This window comes from Cydia amplana, chromosome 11 (genome assembly GCF_948474715.1).
Source record: "Cydia amplana chromosome 11, ilCydAmpl1.1, whole genome shotgun sequence".
NCBI lineage: Eukaryota > Metazoa > Arthropoda > Insecta > Lepidoptera > Tortricidae > Cydia > Cydia amplana.
In genome coordinates, this window is record NC_086079.1 from 13,039,579 (window position 1) to 13,062,398 (window position 22,820).

General features: G+C 35.3%; 1 protein-coding gene across 1 annotated transcript in view; it reads right to left on the bottom strand.

Moving 5' to 3' along the window:
- The window catches only part of LOC134652061 (uncharacterized), a 210,304-nt gene that overhangs the window by 64,543 nt on the left and 122,941 nt on the right, over positions 1–22,820 (bottom strand). Inside the window, exon 3 of the mRNA XM_063507211.1 lies at positions 11,143–11,243. Coding sequence (XP_063363281.1) covers positions 11,143–11,202 — 60 coding nt within the window. The 5' untranslated portion in view covers positions 11,203–11,243. The remainder of the gene's footprint in view (positions 1–11,142; positions 11,244–22,820) is intronic.

Below are 22,820 nucleotides of genomic sequence, written 5' to 3' on the forward strand. Positions count from 1 at the left end.
CGTTCGGTACCTATCTACTCCGGCGCACCTGTTGCCTTTCTCGCTTACGCAACTGTTAACACTTGTTTATTATTGATTTATTATTAAATAATAGTAAATTGTTTATTTTATGACACTCCTCGAGACCGGGAAGAAGAAAAAACATGAGGTGTGGCAAATTGTTTGTCATATCATAGATACATAGGTGTGGTTATAATATAACAGCTGATTTGAAGTGTTCAGAATATTTCCAATTTTCCGGTGCCTTTAATTCTTGAGATTTGCGCCGATTCAATAGCCGTTCGTCGAAGTCTGCCGCTTCCTACTGTTTTCCTCTTTGGGAGTCATCTTTCAAAGAGGAAAACGGAGTGGGTGAGTAAATTATTATTTATTACTAGGGTTTGCAATCCGGATCCAGAATGTATGAAATTATCCGGATCTGGATTCGGATCCGCGGATCTTCCCATACATTTCGGATCCGTCGTGAAAACCCTATTTATTACTCAGCTATCGAGCTGAGAATGAAAAGGTGTGTGGTTTCCAACCCGGAGATCGTGGTTTGAACCCCGTAACAAAGGATTTTTTGACCCTTGTACGAGTATGAATATTAAGTCTTCAGTGATAAAAATCTTAGCGAGGAAACTTTTATATATCTGAAAACAAATTCAAAGGTGCGTGTATAAAGTCCCTCGATCCGCATTGGTATTTGTGGGGACTAAGCCGAAACCTTCTTATGAGAGGAGGCCTGAACCTTAGAAGGTAGTACCTATGGTGATTATGTTTCTGCTGAGTCGCAAAAGGAAAATATTGTGAGGAAACTGAGGAGTCAGCCAAAAGACATCGCTCTAGTATAAAACTTGAATGGCCTCCTTTAGGACAAAGAGAAAGGCACTGCAAAAATAAGGAAGACGCGAAAGGGGTAGGTATCTAAACTCTGAAAACTCATATCAAAATCTCATATCTGGAATATCTAGATCTCATATCTGGAATTACACTTCGAAGAACTGCAGGCCGCTTGTTCCTCAAAAATGGCTTGAAGTTCGTGCTTCGACTGTAGGTATGTTAGAAATGTAACAAGTGATAATCTATGAAGTTAACCATACCTAGGAAACGGGTCTTGATTATTATGTTTATTATATGAATGTTCTAAACCCTGAAGGCATGTTCAAGCATTATATTACGTCCGATATATTATTATATACCAACAGTTCGCTAAACACGTCCGTTCAACATTCCTGAATGAAAGTGAACACGCTGCATTATGCAAGTATGCAGAATTTGCGTCACCAAGTTGACTAGGCTATGTTCAATATAACTATGGATAAATATTTTGTAAAAAGAGATAAATTATAAAATAGTCTAAGCGCTTGTATGTTTCTTCAGTGCGGATTACTGCGGATACGCCTGACATATTCTCCTGTATTTGTGGAAATAATCACTCTTTATCTCTTATCATTATCTTTATATACCGAAAGCGAAAGGGCCTCATGCAGAGAGACCCCCAAAAATGCAGATCCTAACTCTCATCATAAAATTATAACCTCTCAGTTCAGTTTTAATGTATATTACCTAAAAATAATTCTACCATATATTGTAACGTTAAGGGGGAAGTACGTCCCTGTTGGTAGAGGAGGTAAAAGAAGTACTACCAACTCGTTAACAAATTCAATATTTATTTAAATAAAAAAAACTAAGTTTGGAATAGGGTCGTGGGTGGTCAAGGCCCGTCTAAATTTGCACCCGAGATCCGGTACTGCCCTGGCTGGTCGAGGGTCCGCAGCAGGTGGGTGTCACTCGACAGCGCTGAAGAGGAGCAGGGGCGACGGCGGGCGAACGGCTATGGCTCCAACCCTGCCGTCGAGGTGGTGATGGTGTTTGTCGGCCGACGGTCTTGAATTTAAAACGTTACGACGCACCCTGTGGATTTCCAGATGTCTTAGTAAGGTGTTCCTGCTCGCTCTGCTTTTGTGAACACCCTGTGATGATGATGATGGGACCATGGGGAAGCCGGTGCACCATAAGCAGAAAGCGTGTTTGTGTTCACAAGCAGAGCGGAGTTACAAAACGAAGGAAAAGCACAGAGTAAAGAAAGAAAGAAGAACAAAGAACAAAGAAGTGAATTTAAATAAGTAGGAGGGTACGTACACATACTTACTCGTACCCGCCACTACGAGAACAAAGGAAATTGCTAGATCATTCTGGAGCTAAAAGCATTTAGCAAAAGATGGAATGGAACGTAAGATTAAATTTAGGTTTTGCGATTAATATGAATCGAATAACAAACTACTTTAACACTAAAGCTACTTATTCTTATTTAATGAAACGTTCAACACTTTGCACTTACCAATACGTGGGTGCGGGGAAACTTATATGTGCGAATACGTCGCAAAGCAGATTATTATCACGAATAGGTGTCCGCGCTCACCATAATAAATATTTGTACCGCGCGCTAGACGACACGGGCTTCCCCGTGTGCGCAACGGCACATCCGTATACGACGGCGAGGTGGCGCGGACTGAATCGCCAGTGGTCAACGGGAGGGGACAAGCGCGCGCGCAGCCGCTTCTCGATCCTTCCATGACGTCAATCAATGAACCGGTCGCGAGTACAGTCCGTACGAATAAAGTGTCATGCATTGTAAAAACTATCTATGTATTGTATATATTACTTATGATAATTTATGTCTTACTTTACAATAGTAAAGTAGAATAAGATGATTACTGTAAATATAAAATTGATTAATATATAAAATTGTACAAATAAATAATTAGTTCATTTCCATAAATAATAATTGATTAAAATAAAAGTAAAATAATTAAAATCTATTCTAAATAAGTTATTTTTTATTTAAATTTAATTTATTTAATATGTAAAAATAATAAAATCTAAGCTTATAATTAAAACATGTACGTACAACGTTACAATATCTGTTATCCACATGTACTATCTTGTCACAACATTCAGCAATCGTAGAAATGTAGCAGTAACTCGTATAAAAATAAAACAACAAAATATCGGAAAGTAAGGAGGAGACTGCTTCAATTCAGTTCAATATAAATCGTTGGAGAGTTAACTCTAGAATAGTCTAGATGCTTGACATAGAACGAAGTTGAATCTCACTTGTTCACGGGGCCAGAAACAGAGTAGATTATTGTACAGTAGCTTATCTTCAAACAAGCTCTTTCCACGCGAACGGGGATAAAGTGACGACAGGTCCTGGGACTAGCAGTTGTTGCGTCTGATATTTGAACGTTGAAAATGAATTTCTAAACTTTCGAAGGTAGGTTACGGTCCTGTCCTAATACTGTGCCAGAAAGGAAGCCATTACCTTTATAGTTCACGTAAAATATTTACACTTTTGCACTTTTAAGTATAGTAAAGATAAAGAGCAAAATACCTACATAACATAATATTAGGTAACTTTCTTATGCCAAGGCCATCGGTTATCGCAGCCAAATATCATATAGGCGCTTGCAACTCTAAGGAATTTAGAAGATAGGTCGTACACATTTAGGTATACCCAGCTGCAAAAGTGCATATTCCACTTTATGAATGAATTCCCTTCGTAAAATGGGTATGCACTTTTGCAGCTCGCTGTACAATTCCGTTGCTATCCCTATTTACTTTCATTATATTTTGAATGTATTACAATGGTAAAAACGTATTAAATTACCTACAGGAACAATAATAAACAACGCACATCATTTAAAAATTACGATAATTGTAGGCTTTTATTGAAAACCAAAACAATCACGTTTCATTTTCTTTTAATTATTTAATTCCTCAATTATACTTGCTTTCTATACCGAGTCCAATCAACTATTGTTTCACACAATTTCAACCAGATTTAGTTGTTTTCCCTAACGGTTTCCGTATTAGAGGCAATCGACTAACTATTTAGTGGTAAGTTTTCTGTTGAACTGTGACCCAAAGTTTAAGTTTGTTGATATTTGAGTTGGGTTTGGGCCCTTTTTGGGAATTTGACCGTCCATTAACCGTCCGTGTTTGCTGTAAATATCTGTACCTACATCATTTATAACCCGTTTGCATCCTCTGCCGTTTTACGGAGCCCAGGAGGCCCAGCCAAGACGACAATCGTACATCGACAAACGCCAAATGGGTCTCTATTGTTTCCCAAATAGTTTTAAGTCATAAATGTCATAATGTATTGTTTGCCCGCATTTTCATTAGTCATAATTTATACGCGTCACTTTTTAGGATTGCTATAAAACAAACCTAACCTAACCCATCTATAAGATAACCTGACGAAAATCCTGAAAAGTTACTTAACGGTTTTAGTTTTATGACTAATCATAATATGACAAACAATACATTACGACTTAAAACTTTATGGGAAACAATGGGACCCCACGCCAAACACATAGATAAAATGTACCGGGATGACAGATGCTTCGAAAAGTCAAGTGACTCTTGTTCTTAGTCTTGATATATCAGTACTATACTGACGTCATTCATTATTAAATTTGTAGAAATTATCCCTTTTGAGGTTCCGTCGACGATCACACTGGCTCTAAGGGTAGTTAACGTTAGCAATATTTTTATAACTGATAAGGTTCTACGGCACGTCGGCGTGCCTTCGTTTATTTATACAATTTGTTTGTGTCAGTCATTGTAACCAAAAATATAACTACATCGATCAAATAAGGAATGCAAATACTTAACCTCTTTCAATTCAATAAACTCATTTGTTGCATTCAAATCAAAAACTGCAAACGATCTTTATCATTCTATTGCGGCCAATCTATAATAACCCTTACGGCTTTGACTTAAGGTCTTGTAAAGCTGGCCTTGCAATCAATGGACCACATCCATATTTATCGAATCGTGATGGCTTGATTAGAGATTTGGAGTACAATGCAGAACCATTGCGTAAGAGACGAAAGTAAGGTCGTTTGTGGGTCCGGATGGGACAAGGGCGTCCCTTTGTGGCGACGGATTATGCGTAGGTACATTGCAAATGTGTAAAAAGGTTATGGAGTATGGAATTTTAATCTATGTAGCTATTAGTATAAGTTAAGTGTTGGCTAGTTATTCTTCACCCTCACGTTTTTTTTAATTGCAATGTTGAAATTTGATGATATTTTTATTCGATGAGTGAGAAACCGAATTTATAAGGTTTAGTTACGATGAAACTGACAGGCCAATTCGAACGAACACTGACATCAGAATTACCTATACCGAATTTATGTTATCGCTCGCGCCAATACATGTACGGACAAGTACGAGGGAAGTATGTACACGAAAAATATACGATTATAAATATAGGTACAAATATATATCCAAAAGTGAAATTTAAATGTCAGAGAGTTGCTCCTTATAAACTTAGATCTTAAGGTTTGTATAAGTAAAAGACCACTGAGGAAAGTCCATATCAACTAATTCAACAGGTTAATAAATTAGCTAACTGGCTTCTCCCTATGCCCAGTAACATATTTCTCTGAAAACGAGTTAGTACAGATATTTTAATCGATCGTAATGTATCCACCACTTATCTATTAAGATCAAGTCCCTTTAAAGATCCTCTCTAATCAAGTAAATACCTAGCACGTGAAAGCGTTACTGAGAATGTAATTACAACCCAGTCACATTATATGGTAAGAAAATTTTCACTTTTCTTCTGTTTTAACGCAGACTTTCTTAATATGAAAAAGTACTAAGATCTTCACACGGTATTATGCTATTCATCTTACTTTTAGTGCATCTTTCGATCTAAACTGGTAATTATATGTCACGAGCCTCATGATTCATGATTGTCGTTTCTTTTCGCGCAACACGTTGTCACTCTTCTTATCTAGGGATGATATATTTGTCTTAGTTACCTTTGTGCCATTAATTTTCGCCAGTAGCTTGTCTATTTAGAGTACCTATGCTAGACAGCCACTTGTTGTGTATTAATCACGAAGCTATGTATAAAAAAAACCGGCCAAGTGCGAGTCGGACTCGCGCACGGAGGGTTCCGCACCATCAACAAAAAATAGAGCAAAACAAGCAAAAAAAACAAGCAAAAAAACGGTCACCCATCCAAGTACTGACCCCGCCCGACGTTGCTTAACTTCGGTCAAAAATCACGTTTGTTGTATGGGAGCCCCACTTAAATCTTTATTTTATTCTGTTTTTAGTATTTGTTGTTATAGCGGCAACAGAAATACATCATCTGTGAAAATTTCACCTGTCTAGCTATCACGGTTCATGAGATGTATCCTGCAGCCTGGCTGTAGCCTGCGGGCTCAGCACGGATCCATTTTTATCCAGTATAACTAAGCCCGTCACTTTCGCACTTACATACTTGTTAGAACGTGACAGGCATGGTGATAAATGATAAAAATGCGACCGTGCTACTAGGGCTGGTGACAGACGGTCGAACGGACGGACGGACGGACAGTCAGTCTTAGTAATAGGGTCCCGTTTTTACCCTTTGGGTACGGAGCCCTAAAAACGTACTGCTATATCAATACTAGATACAAAAAGCGGCCAAGTGCGAGTCGGACTCGCCCATGAAGGGTTCCGTATTTAGGCGATTTATGACGTATTAAAAAAAAACTACTTACTAGATCTCGTTCAAACCAATTTTCGGTGGAAGTTTACATGGTAATGTACATCATATATTTTTTTTAGTTTTATCATTCTCTTATTTTAGAAGTTACAGGGGGGGGGACACACATTTTACCACTTTGGAAGTGTCTGTCGCGCAAACTATTCAGTTTAGAAAAAAATGATATTAGAAACCTCAATATCATTTTTGAAGACCTATCCATAGATACCCCACACGTATGGGTTTGATGAAAAAAAAATTTTTGAGTTTCAGTTCGAAGTATGGGGAACCCCAAAAATTTATTGTTTTTTTTCTATTTTTGTGTGAAAATCTTAATGCGGTTCACAGAATACATCTACTTACCAAGTTTCAACAGTATAGTTCTTATAGTTTCGGAGAAAAGTGGCTGTGACATACGGACGGACAGACAGACGGACAGACGGACAGACGGACAGACAGACAGACATGACGAATCTATAAGGGTTCCTTTTTTTGCCATTTGGCTACGGAACCCTAAAAACACCTTCATTTTTCACGCTTTAATCGTATCAAACATCTATTTATACGAATATGAATACGAATGTACCTATGATTTCCATTTATATTATATTACATTACATTACATTTATATTACATTCCTCAAGGCAGTCAAGACCAAACAGCCGAACATACATTAAAAGTTTGGGTTTCTTATTAATTTGTGCACTGAAGGCAAAAAATATGCCATTTTCATGCCGTTATTTACATTCAATTGAGGCCAGTATAGTTCGTATATAAAAATATATTTTTTTTTAAAAACATCATGAAACGCGTCTTAAATTACTACAAGGCTTCAATTATTCAAGGGCAATGAAAACGGAACACTTATACTACTGGAATTTTATACTTAGTGACCCGTTTCTAATTGCTCCTGAGTAAACTATACAGGCAATGTACTGCTTACATACTTTTCGAGTGGAAATAAAGCTTAAATAAAGTCACCTGGCCGCACAAACGCAATATGTGCAAATGAAACACGTATGTGTATGTTATACACATGCCTAATTGCGACCCTTCCTTCCGATGCAGTACGGGGCCGGCCGGTTGGGTTACGTTTTGTTTGGTTATGAAAACAGAACTGACAGACGGCTTTACAGAGTAGGCATAAGAGGTTGTACTAAACTTGCATTGCAGGTCAGGCGGCGACAAACTTTTGAAAAGAAGGTCTAACCGTAGTATTTAGAAATCATCAATTATAGGAATATCAAACAGTCAAAACAAATTGTCGCGACTACTTACAATGTTAATTTTGTAATTATGTTTATTATTGGGTCACCACGTGTCTATCTACGGTATCTATATTCTTTAAACGTACTCGTTTAATTATACCTACAAATATTAAACGCTCTTGTAATTACTAAATAGTAGGTTAACCATTATTTCTGTCCACTGATAAGGACATGGTCTCGTTGAAACTTGTCTTAATAGTGTTATGTAATATATAAAAAAAGATTTATTAAACCAACATAATAATAACAGCATAGGTAACTTCAGATCCACAGCGCAGGCTTCGTCATCATACAGAAAGCTCATCCACCTCAGGTTACAGGTATGTAATTACAATTCATAATACTACATATAGTTTGAGCCTATTCAACATCAGAGTTATTTAAAATGTAAAATATTATTTTTTAAGCGCCATGCCCATGAAAATCAATTGCCGAAAATATTAAATTATACATATATGGTGATGGTATTAACAGCTCTTTATAATTCTAGGCCAAAAGGACGACTTCTCCCTATACATGTTGGGCTCCAACTAAATATAAAATACATTGTCAATAGAATAAAATACGACTACTTCAGACTCTACCCGAAAACCGAATATTCACGGACTGTAGCTATTATAAACAGCACACGTCTATATTATATTGTAGTTTCGCATAGCGTGTCGCTGTCAGTAACAATGCGTTTGTTGGCTTGGCAGGGATGAAATATCCAAACGACTGGAAGCGACAGGTAGAACTATCTTAAATATATCTTGTGTCATTCATTACAGTATTTATTATTAGTAGATTAAGCAATTTCGCTTAGAATTACTGTCTTTTTCATGTAATATATTACAGGAGCTACGTTTATACTGCCTCACAGGAGAGCACGTCCACAATGCAATTTCAATTTACCTACAATATTGGATCCGTTCAAGACACTTGACCTAAAACCATAATATTGTCACAGGAACAATATACGTGAGATCTGGTCATGAGTATATAATAACAGGCATATACTGGTTTACTGTTTTAGTTGAGAGCAAGCACTTTCATATACTCGTTACCTGTTTGTATAGTCATATAGGTCATTTCTATTGGTCATGTGTGAAATGAGTGAAGGTGTGGCATGTCACATACTTGTTCGACGTGGCAATTATGTTAACTTTTTTTGGGACCAAAGCCCCTCGTCCCATTTGACATCAGATTCGTGAACAGTCAATATAATAGCATTCATCCCATCGAAGCCATAGTTACCGGGCAGTTATATTTACTAAGTGGACGGGCGGCCGGCGTTAATACTAAATAACACGAATCCTTTGAATAAATAAATATTTTTGAAACCTGAGACTGTAAGATTATTTTGAAACGAATATCTTATTTTGTAGCAGAAATTGTATACCTACTTTTTTTATAAGTACTTCAAAGTGAAGTTCTGTTTAAGTGTTGCCTATTCAAATTGTATTTTATTATTTGTTGGTATCCTCAAATAGTACTTCTGATCTGATCAGGGTCTTCTCAGTAACTGACAATTAATATTTATCTGGGTAAATTGGGCTTGACTTGGGCACAACACAACATAAAATAAACTAGAAAAACGTGCAATTTTAAGTGTATAAATTCATTAGGTTGCTAATGATAGGTAAAATCTTAATAAAACCGAATCTGACATGTTTACCTAGCGTAAATATGTTTCGCGACGGGACGTGATTTATGAAATAATTTGCTCAAGGGATACTTACATACAGGTTCATTGAGCATGATGATAGCAAATATGGAACACTTATCTAGAAAGTGTCGGGTTTAGGACGGAATTGCATGCATATTAAATTAGCTAAATTACACTATTATCGGACGAAATTGTACCTAATTTTCGTTTCAAAATTGATTCTATATGCGAATATCTCACATCACTAAAGCGAACCGGTAATTTAAGCATCTATTTCCTCATAAAACACTCGTATAGTAACAAAGGTATTCTGAATAAGTATCTCACATTTCAACAGTACGGTATATAACTTCAAAATGGATATTTTTTTCCTATCATTAACAAACATTGCGCAATCAAAGGCCTAAAAAGATCCAATTCAGAAAATAACCTTATTTAGCTAAAATAAACGAAATACGAAACACGCTACTCAACCCTATCCTTTCGCTTACGCAATCCGAAGTCAGGAGATTTCAAAAACAATAAAGCGAAACTAAAACCTTTAGTAGAACCGGGACTGTCCCGCCCAGTGTGGTCACAGTACCCCGTAACTCCCACAGGGAAAATTAAGTGGCCCCGAAATTGCTATTCATGTATTCCACGCCTCATGTACCGTGTGAAAATATAAAAGGATGTGTTTCGCTTTTTTATCTCGAGGATGTTCCAATTTTCCCTGAACTCATGGTTATCCTAATTTGGAGTTTTATGAGATTTACACAATCAATATCTACTGTAAATGATTTTTTTAAACATTCGCGTTTTGAACACATATTAACTCATATTTATAGACTAGTCTATTAGATCTCTGTTTTGATATTTTGCTGGGACATCAGTTAGCCTGTGAAACCTGTGTCGAAACGTCGGTAAACAAAGGTAATAAAATAAATTCGCGATAGGCCCGTCTATCATGTGAGTTAATAGGTACTGTAATTTAATTGATATAAAGTCTGTCGACAATTTAAATGTACCTAAGTGTTAAGATTTAACCGGTAACGGAAACAAATTGTTCGTATAAAACAAAAGAGTGTACCTACCTACCTATTGTAAGTCTCAAGTTTTGAACAATATTTGGGTCCCATTGTTTCAGACATATGAAAAGGCTTATATTCGCGTTTAAGTCGTTTTCTTTTTCATTTCACGCTTGGGCAAACCTCTAACCTCTGTATAAAGTTATATATTTAAGCCAACCATAACAACTTTTTGAAAATCGCCTTTCATTTTTTAAATATGTATACAAAGTTCTATTGTATGTATTAGACCATAAAGTTATAAAATTTGACTGAAAGTCAGCATCGGTCAGCGTGCAGAGCGTGCTACATGTTTCATTTCCAAACATCAAACTGACTCGCTCCTACTAACTCAAAACTCTCACGTTATTTGTTGATTCCCAGGACACCGGAGTAACTTCAAAAATGCCTAATGTCCCTTAAAGGTTGTAGGATCAGGTGCTAGCCGCCTTTGTATCAACTAGTCCCTGTGCCAATTGTTGTGATTAGGTTGCCAAGCGAACCCAAAGCTTCCTTAGGGTATCAAAAATGGCAAAAATTCGGAACAGCGTTAGAAAGACGATGATCCTATTCTATTATTCTAAAACTCAAACTATAAGTACATTAATATTACAACGCCATCTACCATCTTCACGACGAACCACTTACCCTTTGAGCGTAGCAGGGGTCCAGTGGCCCCGGCCGGAACATCGCCGGCGCTGCTGCCATCTGCCGGCTACCTCAGCTTACCCTTCCACCGAGACATCGCTCTGTAACAAAAGAAAAAGGGTTAAGAGAGGTCACTAGGAGGTTAACGTTTGGACGGGTATTAATATTATATTTTTAGTGTCATGTAAATACTACGTAGATTTTCCAAAAAGTCACCATCATCATCATTAACTTAAGAGTTATTCCCTTGTCGGTTGAGTATCTTCCAGCTTTCCCTATCCTGCGCCAGCTCTTAGACGTTTTGATACGACAGTCAAAAATTATCTAATTTGAAGACGCCACTAGCTTCTTTTTTGCAACTTATTTTTTATGAAATATACAAAAATCGGATGACATTATTTTACCGAAAAAGCTTCTAAACAAGTAAGAAAAATATAAAGTGAGCCGATCTCTCAAACAATTTTGAACAAGATTGGCTAACTTTATATTTTGTCAACTTACATTGTTACACAAACTCTGGCACCCAAAACTATTACAATAGGTACCTTTTCCGTGCGTTTAAATAAAATCTATACGGATACGAACACGAACTAAAAGTCTTTGCTTCTGCTACAATATCTACAATTTTCTAGATTGCCCTCACTCGTAATTAACAGCCCTTCCTCTCACCTCACTAGGCCCTAGGATCGTAAACGAGAACAAACGAGTTATAAAGGAAGCACCGTAAGTATTTCCTTATTCATAATTTCCACGTTTGTTCGCGCGTAAATCAAATGAATCACACAAACAATACGACGCATAATCTTAGCTTTACTTCTTATTTCACTAGAATTTTAACTTTATTTCAATCGCAATAAAGTTTATTTCACAATAATAAATATCATAGCAAGATACGAGTTTGATAATGTGAATCGAATACCCCGTTATGGTTTAAGCGTTTTATTTTATTAGTTTCGGATATTAGCGTTTTATATCCGAAACTATAAACATAAACATGTGATTCAGAGGAAAGGGACCTTTGCAATAGGTAATAATAAGGGTAAGTACATGTAAGGCCTGGAAAACCATAGTCCGGTTATAGTTTTTCAAACGTTTACTAGTCAATAATAGTTCTTTTCGATACAAGTGCGAAAGAGAGGAAATTCGAAACGAGTGGCGATAAATTAAAACACGACCGAAGGGGGGGTGTTTTAAATCGACACGAGTCGCGAATTGCCTTTTCGCACGTGTATCGAACAACGTTTTACAGTACATATGGCACTTTAAAGTTTCGACATCGCACGAAAAGTGCTATTTTACGCACTAGTGCCCCATATGTACTGTAAAAATATTTAGGTAAGTAAGTATAAGACTTTTTAACTATAATATTTATTTAAGTATTTAAAAGAAAACAATATACAGACAGAATGCAATAAAAAAGTGTGGTAATGTTTTCAATTTCAATTTCAATTTCAAAATCTTAAAAATTATAATAAAATAAAAATAAAAACACAAAATATACAACTAACACTAAATTATAGACACATTTCCAGAATAAAAATACAAAATAAACTACACTGAATTAAAAATATAACTGGTTCAAAATAATAATAATTAAGGACAATAAACAATCATGTAAGATTTATAAGATAGATGTCATCATTCATATCCAATTTGTGTAAAAAGCATAGAATTAGAATAGACAAGAACAACTGTCAATTTTCAAAAGTGCGACCAAAAATGAAATGCAAGTGTGTGCGTAAATTGTCTATGTGAGATCAAAAATAGTGATGTCATGTTATAACATATTAATAATCTGTCGGTGTTTGATTGCTTTATCGACTACTTTTTCAAATGTGTTATTTTAAACGTTAAAATTCTACGACATTATGATGTATAAAATAACACCTGCACTGCGTGTGCTATCAAAGTCGTTACAGCCTTATCTTAGTCTAACTCTTACTGTGTTGGAAAGTGAAGTTTAAATTTACTGCTAAACATCTGCACCTTCAAAAAGGTATAGCAATCATTATTTGAAGTCGGTTATAAAGGTTAATATCTTAATTGGGAGAATCAATTTTTTCTTGTCACTCGTTGCCATGGTTACGTTCCCCTGGGTCACTCTTTAAAACCTGATTTTTAGGCATTTAAATTCTCCAAACACGCTTTATTGTGAAACTTATAAACCCTTTCCATTGAGGGTCATCTACCAAGCGTGTCAGAAGAAGGTGGTGGACAATGTCTTCTAACAAACTATGCTACTATTGTCTCTTGGGTGACCGGACAGAATAACAACAAGAAATAGTTGATCCACCCAATTATGTCTTGTGAAGAAATGATTACATAGGTAGCTATTAATATACCGACAAGTTATCGATACTGTCATCTGAACATTTTGTCAAGCCCTAGCGTAAAGTAACAGTTTATGTTTTTACACAAAATATTTTAAATTATTGAGTAATATGATAAAATATTAGCACACAAAGGAAGAAAAACTTATAATCAACTGTATAAACCGGCTTCTTACATTTTTTATGCTGTTAATTTGACAAAATATCGTTAAGAAAATTTCGCTCGGAATATCATTATTCCTCTGAAATGAATATTTGCTAGGTTTATTTGGCCCCGTGACACTGAAATCCGATACACTACAAGACACTATCTTCATTGTATTAGTTTATCAAATAGTTTTCTTCCAAATTTGTGTATATTTTTCAAATTGAAAATTACGGTGATACGCTCTTGGCCGTCCGCGGCCGTCGTCAAACTCAAAAATGGTCACGTTTTCTCATTTGTAGTCTGACTCTTTCGCACTCATGCGATGTTCATATACGTGATGGCTTCCCTTTCGCACACTTCAGCTGTCTGTCAAGCGCGAGCGCGACAATGACAGGTCTGTGGTAAAAAGACGTCTTTTATAATGGTTTATAATGACACTCGCTTACTATGTTATGTTCAAGACAGTGAAAAGTTAGCTAAGACGTCTTTTTATCAAGTCAATGCTTAATAAGCTGACATCTGTCACAACCTCGTCTAATCGAATAACAAGCCTTTTCAATTCGCCGACGATGAGACAGAACTGTTATTAAAATATGTAAATAACTTCCTTCCTCGGCAATTAAAGTGTACAATCCTGCCTCGCTGAATCACGGCATACTACTCTACGCCTAAAGAACATAAATTATATAGAACTCAACTACACATAAGTCTTTCTAAACTACTGTAGTACTATTACTAGTAACCTCTTAAATTAAAAAGGTCACAAGCGCCTTAGAGTAATACTGCGGTTAAGTCGTTTTAATGAAAGGTGCACTATTACCGAGCCGTGCGCAGACGCCGATGCACTCTGGGTCATTGACCCCGGGTTCCCATGGGCTAGGGTCTGATCTTATTGTGTGGCTTCCGGTGGCTAGGTAAGAGACAAAAACAGGTGGAAAGGTTAGTGTGGGGAGGTGACTAACGTGCTAGTACAAATACAGTTCCGCCAAAAAAAATTTCGCGTTTTTCATGTTCTGATTTATAATATTTTCTGAGATGTCTTCATATTGAATATTCAGAATACGTGTGGTGAACATTCTGTAACTTTATTATTCATTAATTATAATTCTACGCTATAAGTATCCTTCACCCACCAAAAGCTGTAGGTAAATATCAAATGATACACGAACATACCTTGGGTACGTATACGTACACAACTTTCAAAAATAGGTATAGGTACACATTATAATATATGTAATTGGTAGGAGTCAGGATTCGAACCAATGATATACGGACTAAAAGTCGAAACTGTCACAAGCCTTAACAACTCTGTTTTGAATTACCTAGCAGCTAATTTTGAAGGCTTTGAAAGCTTATTTGAAGGTTTGGAAATGAGTACGTATTTATAAGTTATCGCCACCAGATAGGTTGATACATACTCGTACATATTTTCATGTTTCCTATTCATTCCCTGTTGTCCTCCGCAATTATTAATCAATTGTTTATTTCTCAAACTGTATATTTTATTGACGTGTGCAATAAATATATATTCCATCAATCTATCTACACGTTATAGTCAAATATACATTACATTTTCACAGTAAGATACGAATATATCTATAGTGTAAGTGACTATAAGCTACAGGGCAAGTACAAGTAAGTAAATATTCTTTATTGCACCAATAATTATACGTTTTATAAAGATAAATATAAGATAAAAGATAGTTTATTCAAGTAGGCATAATTACAATGCGCTTATGAACGTCAAATAAAGCTAGGTAGACCGGCTCCAACCCTACACCTCTGCCCCGAGAAGATTTAAATCCCCCCTCAATTGGAGGAGGGTATCCCATTATGGGACCGGCAACAAACTCGGCGGGACACATCTTTTCAAAAATAATTACATCTTATAATTAACATGCATTACGAGAAAATAAGGAAAAAAAATACAATTTAAATCACTATAGAATTCATGCAATTATACACATAAGGTGTAATAGAAATTTGATTTAGAAAATATACATATGTACATGGAATCATACAAATACATGTAATACATGTAAAACTACAAAGAAATTTTAACGGAAAAATAGAACCAGGTAACAACAGGCTATCTTATCGCTAAAAAGCGATCTCTTCCAGACAACCTTTGGGTAGCAGGAAATGTAGAACTCAAAAGTCAACAGGTAGTGCACGGAGTAAAATATGGAGACTATAAGTGTACTACTGTATAGATAACATTCTAAGTAGGGCGTGGTATCGTTGGACCTCTCAACCCACGCGAGGAAACCGTACCAAGAAAGGTTAGAACGGTGTTTGGATAGCTTTGTTTATTGCCAACTGCAGGCAAGTCATACTAAAGCCATACGCAGTAAAATGTACCTAATGTATAGGATGTACAATTTTTCTTTTTCCGTAAAATTCACTTAATAGGTAGTTATTTAAACAATTATCAACAATAGTCATGTTTTATTAACATAAATATGTCTGGGACAGGTTAACTTTAATCCTGAATGGGCTAAAATAACGGAATTATGAGGCGAGATGTCCAGTCAAGGTATGTACTAAACTACTAAGTAGGTATCTATAACGGATAAATATCCAAAAATCTGTACATACTACCTTAATGTGTGGGGAATACAATCGTACACATATTTTTGTCATTTTGTCCGTACGTGTTAATATTTAATACCTTTACTGTTTTAACTAAAAATGGTTCAGGCAGCTGTCATCCTAAAGAAAAGTTACACTTTCCACTCAAACGAACTAGGCTTATAACCATCAGCAACCTGCATTTAACGATCTTACCTATTTGTATCTTAGGTACCTTATAGTACTTAATTAATATACACTATAACATTTATGTTGTTAGAATAAGTATTAGCTAGCTAAATCTTCTGCTGCACCCATGTGCTTATTAGCATACGTTTAAAGTCTTTGAAGAGGCTATTTATCTTTACGATAGAGTTATTCCGATCCGACTCCTAATGTTAGTGATGTTTGATACTCAGTGATTGGAAAAAGTGTGAGTGCTTGAACGCCTAGGCGTAGGTACCTATATAGAACTGATTGCAGTATTTTCTTGAGAAAAATGGAAGTGATTTACTTGTCTACTTTTTACCGCTTTTACTTACCCACGTCCCTACTCCAATGATTCGTAAATTCTTAAACGCTTTACGTGTTTTCTCGATCACTAGGCAAAAAGATTCATTTTAGTTTTAATAAATTACATATTTACGTATCGATCGGTTCTTTTATGCGAGTCCAAAATATTGATGTAGGTCAATACGTAAATACGAGTAAAACACTTGATTGGTACCTAAATCTGCTTGATAATATTTATTGTAGAAACTTAAATATAATAATTTGATTATATTGGCTTAGACTATAATAAATAATTATAAGTTTATGATTGATCTGAGCGGAATAACCCTACTAGATTCCCTCCAACTAAAAACTCACTTCTATTAATTGCTGTAAAACTAATAACAGTACAATAAAACTTAAGCATACATCCACGAATGTGTACCTACAGCTATTAATATAATAGTTGCTAAGCTACAGTTTCTGCCTTCTACTTCGTCTGCGTGGGATGATGAAGACTATGATTGATAAAAACTTAATAGAACATTTGACGCAAATATCCAGGAAAGTAGGGATCGCCGGCCAAGTTCAAAACCCCATTAAACCCCATCCCATTCCATACCGAGATATGTACAAAGAATTTAATTTCCGACCCACTTCGTACTTTTTCACAGTGACAATCAATATGAAAGTCGCTAGAAACCTCATACTGTCGCAGGTATTGTCACTGTGACAAGGTATGAAATGGGTCGGAGAGCTTGCCAAAGAAGTGGTGCTTAAATAAAGTCCACATTCACACATCCTAAGACGGATAACAATTTAAAAATTACAACATTCACGTCTTTCACATAAACACTACAAAAGCTGCTTCTTTTATAATAACATATTATTATAGTAATGTTACCTTCTGTAAGGTCAGTCGGAGTCCGCATTATGAGGAAACTGCGAGGTAAGCATTTAATTGGTATAAAAACATAATTACTTAGTACCTGGCAGGTGCAAGGCTCTCTAGTTAGACTAGGAGTTACTGAGCTAGAAACTGACCGTCATGGTTCATTCATTTGGTTTCATGAGAACTAGACATTTAAAAAACTTAAGCGCCCTTCGTTTTTAACAGAGCTGATATGGAATAATCACGCCCAAGTTGAAAAACGATATACTTGAGCATGAATCATACTCGTAACTAAATATTTCTAATTAGCACTTATTTTAGGAAAGGTATGCCCAGGCTCATTTTAGATTCGATTTCATTTTATTTTATGTACAGGATTGTATAGGTAATCGTTTAGCTGTGTTTCTAGTTAGTCTGCAATAGCAATACCTACATAAATACAAGTAAGTATGCGTTTGATATAACATATTTCATTTAGATAATTAGATAGTAGTAAATTGTTCTTATTAATTAGGCATTGGCGTATCTTACCGTATAAGTTTTCAGACAAAATAAATAGATAGAGACATTATTCTGCCCATAATGCTAACAGTGCGGCTGCTTTATGTTAAATTTAGCATAAAATTGCATAGACAAAGCGTGTAATTTCACACGATAGGAAATATGCTTAATGACCAATAAAATTATAGGTTATAAGTAAATGCATACACAATAGACTAAATTTATTGCACCTCGACTTCGAACACTATGTAATGGTTATATTTAAACTATCGTGAGTCATCATATTTAAATACTATATATTTATCTGAAATGGTTTGACTGACATAATTATCTTTATGTGACTTATTTTTAAAACCCACCAATAGAAATATTCGTGGTTATCCACAGTTAAATGTTTTTATGTTTTTTTTTTACAATTTTCTTTCACATTTGCGTGTGGTCGACTTAACTGTGTTGTGTATATGTATGTGATAATAAAATAAATTACATTTATTACTTATAAAACTGATATTGTAAAATGAAGTTATTATTTCAAAGAGAGTAATAACATGCACCAGCAAAGGCGCGAAACGCGTAGGTTACGGCAATAAATGTTGAATTTTGCCCACACGGTCGCTTTAGGTCCTGTCGGGCGAAATGACCCACCCGCGATTTTATGGCCACAGTAAAGTAATGAGATAAGAATATGATTAAACATTTTGGCCTTTGGCCTGAAGAGGGACGCGTAGTTAAAAAGAATATATGTATGTATTTATAGAGATAAATGCATTCATATATTCATAAGCATGTTTGCATTTGCACATCTACTTATTAATACTCTTTAGGTTTTGGTGCTATTTTTTTCGTAGTGCTTGCAAAATAGCACCAAAACCTAAAGAGTATTAATAACTAGATGTGCAAATGCAAACATGCTTCTTTGATTAGGTTATGGGCGATAAAAGCCTAATATTATGATGATGGCGACAAAATGGTCAAAAGCAGTTTATTTATTTAAATTTGATTTTTATATAAACACCCGATACATTTCAAGATATATGATCCTTCGAGTTAAATTACGTATTACGCCATAGTTCGACACACCCAGGACATAATTTAGTCGCACGTAATCGAGGACGATTTATGCATTTCGTTATGCAACCCCGGTTATGCACCATAAGTTATGCATTCGGTGACTTAAAGTGTAATTTTTCATCTTAATTGGGTGCTTATTGCTTCGATGGTAAATATGGATAAATGGTTCTTCTGAAACTGACCAAGTTAATTGGTTAATTGGACGTGTTATTCTGGTAAAGAAAATAAGAAATGAGAACAAAAATATTCAGGTTTAATAAAGGCTAGCTAAATTAGATTAAAGATAGCTAATATTGACGCTGCGGGAATAGAGATGGGTAGGGGTGACTAAATAGTAAATACTGAGTATTTACTCGGTATTTACTCAAAGCACCCGATAAATATAAATACCCGTATTTACTCATTTAGGTGGGTAAAAACGGTTGCTTATAAAATATTCAAAAAGTGAGATTTAAGAACATATTTGTCTTTTATTGAAGAATGCTAACGTGTGTTAACAATATCTATAAAATAAAATGCATATAGGAGGAAGCTTAATTTTGGAAAAAAAGGTAATTATCAATGAGAGGCAAATTGTGATAATGCATAATAGTTAACAATTTTGATTTAAATAAGAATATATTTACTTTAAAAATATGGTACTTAAATTCTATCGATGTTTTAGATAACTGAATGTCGCGAACCTTTTATGAAGGTTTTTTTTTAAGAAAACTCAAAAATGGCTCAACCGATGATGTTCAAAATATAGTTTTTTGTACTCTAATGTACGGCTAATCTCCCGATATGTTTTTATATTTTTTCGAAAGTTATAGAGAGATAAACATTATTATGGCCTTTCGAAACGGTTTTTTCCCAAAAATATAATGTATCCAAAAAAGTTCTTAGAAACATTCCAGTTATTTGTAAAGATCCATTTAATGATGTGCAACACGTTGGTGATTCCTGAATTTTTTTTTTGTGACGATTAGTTACATGTTTATAAGTAATTAGCTCTTAATGTTAATAGCCTGCCTACACTATCGCATTGGGAAACTGTTAAGATAGCTGTAAGATTTATTAAATAAATAAAAAATAATAAAAAAATGTATGGAGTGCCCCTCTTAAAAATACATTTCTTACAATTTTAAGTACATAATCCAGTAGCGGCTTACAAAATACACCTATATTTCAAGTTTATATGCCTCTTTCAGCACTCTAAATAGTTTATACCCACCAATTTGGGTATAAACGAGTAATTACGGGTATATTGAGTAAATACTGAGTATTTACTCGGTATTTACCCGTGAGTATTTACTCACTACCCATCTCTATGCGGGAATCACCCCGATGGGTCGTGTCGAAAAGATTCAAAGATGTGGGACTTTGAGGTTTATGAACATTTCGACAGACCAATAATTGAGATTATAGTAAGGAAAAAATATGACACTACATATATATTATTATTATGTCACCTATCTGGGTGAATTATTCGTGGTTGTCATCCTGTCCGTAACGCAAGAGACAAAAGTGACTTGCATTGTTTGTAATTAATGCATCTCTCTGTTCTTATCAGGATACACAGTACATACAGGAAATTGCTTAAACAGTAAAATAAAGGTTTAATATGATAGTTTTGCTTTTTAATATTAGATATTATCATGGCAACTACGTAACCCTTATATACAGTTCATCCACATTTATCCAGAAAATAAGTAAACTGAACGTGGTCGTCTGTACTTCCCCAATTCAACTGCACACGACATACCGTACGAATCTTTGCATGCCTATACATTACATGATGCAATCAAACCTCGTACACCTGACTAATTTATCATATACCTACCTACATATTAAACACGCATGACAATACTTCGAGCGATAAACAGATCTCGGCCAAGTGGGCGCGCCCACTGGAGAAATGCATAAAGGCACAAACAATCAGTGTATATACATATCTACTTATAATATATAAGTATCACATTGCATTATTTAAAGCTCCGACTTGGAAAACATAAGGCGGAATTGTTCATATAATAACTTGAATACACTTTCTAGATATTATTGTCTCTCTGTTAGCCAATCAAAACAACACTCGACCATCCAATTATCCATATAAATAATTATTGCTATTTCTTGTTTCCAATGAAAGTTGCATCCTCCGATCTAGTTTTCTCTAAAAGTATTTTTGAAGTGAAAACTTTTTTAGCGGCGCTGGGCACTTTTTGAGGTGGGGAAAAAATGATAAACTCGAGACAGCGTAAGGCGATCACGTGACCGTAAGCCCCGTAAGGTGGCCACTCATAATTTAGATGGCATTTAAATCAATAAAGAAAAACTCAATGTTATTTGACATTTATATTGCGGACTCCTTTTCAAAACCTATACATACCTTTTTACACACTCTTAAGTAAGAAGTGTGTAAAAAGGTAAGTAAATAATTTGACGTTGTCGTGGCAGTATGTAAATAAACATGTCAATGAAAAAGTGTGATCTTATTTGAGAATGATAATAATATATGTATAATAAATAAATAGAATACCTCCGCTAAACGTATTATGTATCGTGTTACCGGGCGTCGGTAACATAGTGAGGTTAGTTTTCACTTCTATTGGCACTCCCGGAGTGCAACCCGTTGTTTTTTTTTAGTAGTAGAGTGGTTTAGTCGAGTCGTGTGATTTTTAAACCAAAAGTTATAATTCGAATTTATGGATGAAAAGTCAACGCACTATTGGGGAGATCCTTAGGCTAAACCCAGCAGTGGACGTCTTTCGACAGCAGTAATGAATAATGATAATGTCAGTAAATGAAAACATCGCAAGAACCTATGCAACATTAGCGAATAAACTCTAGAATCTATTAAACTTGTAAACTAACACTACAACTTCAGTAGTCACACAAACAGTTTAAACAGTGACAAGACATTATAATCACGGGTCAACCTCCTCTGCACATACTTAACTAATTACGTACTATTAATAATGCCGTCTTGTCCTTATACAGAGCTTGAGTATGGTCGCATAATGCACAAGCAAGACAGGTAGGCTCGTTAGCAATTAATCTGTTACCAATACCCGCCCCTTGGCCATGAGGTGTAAATGAGTATTGTGCCTTTGGCTAGTATTAAGAAAGCCATTAGTAGTTCATTTTTCAAGTAACTAATTATGATTATACATTAAACAGATAGGTATCCGTCTATAAAGGGACTCTACAGCGATTGCCACGTACCTACGTCGAAAAGTCAAATTTCATTTTTCATTTTATGTCTATCTATGTAACTGTTAATGTTAAATTAAAAGTACTGGTACTACCTATGAATTTAGTTCTAAGAGAACTTACCAAATATTGTACGCCTTTGTAAGGCAGGGTATGGAGAACATGAAAAATTTGTACCACCTTTGTAAACCCATAACCATACAATAATATATTTTGATTATTGATTTTGACGGTGATGTATGTAAGTGGAAATTGCTCTAAAGTATATTTTCATAAAGTTTGACACCTTCTATCCATCCACGTTCCACCTTCTTTCCTTCTATAGTATTCTGACTGAATACTATATCACCTACTGTACCTTAACATCCTGTACTACGTATGTAATATGTTGTTTTAAGTATTCTGGCAAATAAAATAATTCTGATTCTGATTTTTTCACCAATATAAGTTTACCTGCTCTTCTAACCAAGTGCAGCAGAGA